This window comes from Egretta garzetta, unplaced genomic scaffold (assembly GCF_000687185.1).
Source record: "Egretta garzetta isolate BGI_Z169 unplaced genomic scaffold, ASM68718v1 scaffold1030, whole genome shotgun sequence".
Lineage (NCBI taxonomy): Eukaryota > Metazoa > Chordata > Aves > Pelecaniformes > Ardeidae > Egretta > Egretta garzetta.
In genome coordinates, this window is record NW_009258308.1 from 423,207 (window position 1) to 426,102 (window position 2,896).

The 2,896-nt window shown below is 47.5% G+C and overlaps 1 protein-coding gene across 7 annotated transcripts in view; it reads left to right on the forward strand.

Annotated features, from left to right (window-relative positions):
* POLD3 (DNA polymerase delta 3, accessory subunit) overlaps window positions 1-2,896 on the forward strand; it is a 36,903-nt gene that overhangs the window by 26,838 nt on the left and 7,169 nt on the right. For all 7 annotated transcript variants that reach the window (XR_004842053.1, XR_004842054.1, XM_035894541.1 and 4 more), the window contains one exon: window positions 467-548. Coding sequence is in view for 5 of the 7 variants with exons in the window: in XM_035894541.1 (XP_035750434.1) it covers window positions 467-548 (82 nt within the window). In the remaining 2 variants the exon portion in view is untranslated. The remainder of the gene's footprint in view (window positions 1-466; window positions 549-2,896) is intronic.

Here is a 2,896-nt window from a genome sequence, read left to right on the forward strand (position 1 = left end):
CCTTGTGGGACATTCCCTGTTATCCAGGACTACTGATAAATGATGGAGAGTGGCTTGGCAAGCTCCTCTGCCAGCTCCTTCAGCACTCTCGGGTGGATCCCAGCCGGCCCCATAGACTTGTGGATGTCCAGGTGGTTCTTCGGAGGTATGGTGGGACAAGCCCAGTGCCACCTTCTCACATAACTAAATGCATTTCAAAATGTCACATGCCCCAGACGAGGGATGGGCCTCCTGTGCTGGCAGACGGGAAAGCTCGCTGTCTCGTTTACTTTGTATTTTGTCTCTGAAATTTGTTCCAGTAGGATGAGGAGAACTGTGGCTTAGCAAAAATGAGACTAGGATATCCTGGAAAGGGACACAATTAGTTATCAAATCATGTTCAGCTTCATTAGAGAGACTAGATTTCTCTCCTGGGGCTGATACTTTTATGACTCTTGATTTCTCACAATACTGCAATGTCCTTCAGGTTTCATCTGGAGGCAAGAAGAGGAAACGGAAGCGTGTGCTGAAATCCAAAATGTTTATTGATGAAGAAGAAGGCTGCATGGGTAAGTAAGAGTAACTGGCTCCTATGCCTCAGTTGAACTAACTGTACTGAAGATGTGTTAAAGATTTTTACAGGCCAGCCTCTCGCAGGTGTAGAAAGAGGTTCACAAAATTGCTCTGTTATTCCACTTCAACCTCATGCTCCCAGACTGAGGGAACTGCCCTTTTGGTACAGGCCTGGATAGGGAGTCATGGAGCTATGGCTGAATCCTTATTCTTTTTTTGATTATTCTTCAGATTTTCTTTCAGTTCTTCTTTCCCTCGTGCCAGCATGAGCACCTCCTTCATTTGCTTTCCTCTCCAAAGATACAAACTTTTAAAGATGGTGCAGAGAGAGGTCTAGATTTTGGGATAAAATCTGGGTGGGAGAAGTTTTGGTTTGGTAGTTTTTTTCTTTTCTTTTGAGGATAACTCCAAAGCTGTGCAGCAGAGCTTGATCATAAGTCAATAGAAACTTTAAATATCCCAGATAAGCGAGGAGTAAGTTGGGGCTTAAATCCTTGAGAGGGTTTCCCTTTCTGATAAGGGTGGCTCTGATTTCAGGAGGAAAGAGAGTCTCTACAGAAGTACGGAGAGCCGGAGGTTTTGAATTCCAGCCTGACTGGGCACTGCTTCCTCCTGTGACCTGGAGAAAGCTGTGTAACGCCACTGTTCTCCTTTCCTCCTCTGTGTCCTGATGCTGAAGTAGGGGGTTTTTTAGAGGTTTTAAAAATTTAAGAGGGTGGAATGTGGGGTTTTTTTGTGTAGTGCTGTTGCCAGCTCAGTTGTATGGGATGCTTAACATTCTCCAGCCTTGCTGATCCCCTCTACTCTGCTCTGGAGCCCTGCGTCCAGCTCGGTAGCCCTCAGCACAAGAAGGACATGGACCTGTTGGAGCGGGGCCAGAGGAGGGCTACTAAAATGCTGCGAGGGCTGGAGCCCCTCTGCTCTGAGGCCAGGCTGGGAGAGTTGGGGGTGTTCAGCCTGGAGAAGAGAAGGCTGCGGGCAGAGCTGAGTGCGGCCGGTCAGGGCTTCAAGGGGGCCCAGAGGAAAGGGGGGGACAAGCTTTTTAGTAGGGCCAGCTGGGACAGGACAAGGGGGGATGGCTTTAAACTGAAGCAGGGTAGGTTTAGACTGGATCTAAGGAAGAAATTCTTTGCAATGAGGGTGGTGAAACCCTGGCAGGGGTTGGCCAGAGAGGGGGTGGAGGCCCCATCCCTGGGAACATTCCAGGCCAGGTTGGACGGGGCTGTGAGCAACCTGATGTGGTTCAAGGTGTCCCTGCTCCTGCAGGGGGGTTGGGCTGGGTGACCTCTGGGGGTCCCTTCCCACCCAAACCATTCCATGATTCTATGATCTGAGTAGATGTCAAGGGAGCTCAGCCAGTTCTAGGTGAAGATCTGTTGCTGTTGTACAGGTTTGTCGTGCATAAGTGTGGATAGATACAGGCTTGCTTGGCCCAGATGTGGAGCTGCCTGGACGTCAGTCAGCTTGTGTCTGTTTGCACCTGCCTGTATATTGTATTTTATGTTTCCTATTAATTTTGTGTGTCTCCTTTAAAGAAATATAAAGCAACTGGCTATGCTAGTAACTGAAATCTCAAGTACTGGATTTTTGTCAAAGAATTGGACCTGCACAAAGTTATTGACTGCTTTGGCTCATTGTGTTATGGGGTGTTTTGCTCTCCCATCCCAGATAGCACCATTAAAACACTTGGAAGGAAAATGGAACAAAAAAGCATTAGCTGGGGAGTTGAGTTGAGCAAGGCCTGCATCCAGAGCTCACAGTAATGACTGTTCCGGGTTCAGCTTCCAGCAAAGAGTGCTCTTCTTGTTCTGCTCAGCCTTTCTAAACGTACCAGGGCTGGGAAGATTGCCTTCCTTTCTCTTCTCTTCACCCCCAAGGCGTTGAGTAGTCTCTTGTGAAATCCAGACCTTCGGTTTCACAGTTCATATCCACAACCATTTTACGAAAAGGGAAATGCCAAGTCCCTGTTGTGCCTTTGGGAGACAGATCCTCTAGGAAGGAGAGAGGGATGGAGCTGGGATGCTGAGGAGCTGAGTAGGGAGGAGATGCTGCTTTCTGTACTAAAAACCTACCCGCCTGTTGTGTGGAACTTGCTATCTGGTTATTGTCTGCTTTCTGTCCTCCCTTCCTTTCTGCAGACTTCCCATGCACAGGCCTAATCATTCGAAGGCTAAATAACTGGCAAATCTCCTGAGCTGATGTAAATTGTTATTCTTTGAAATACAGGGGCTTTTTTCCCCTCTCTCTGCTGTCTCTTTTTTTTTTTTTTTTTTTTTTTTCTTTCTTCTTTCTTTCTTTCTTTCTTTCCACAGCCATCGGCAGAATCATCTTTCGTCTTCGTCTC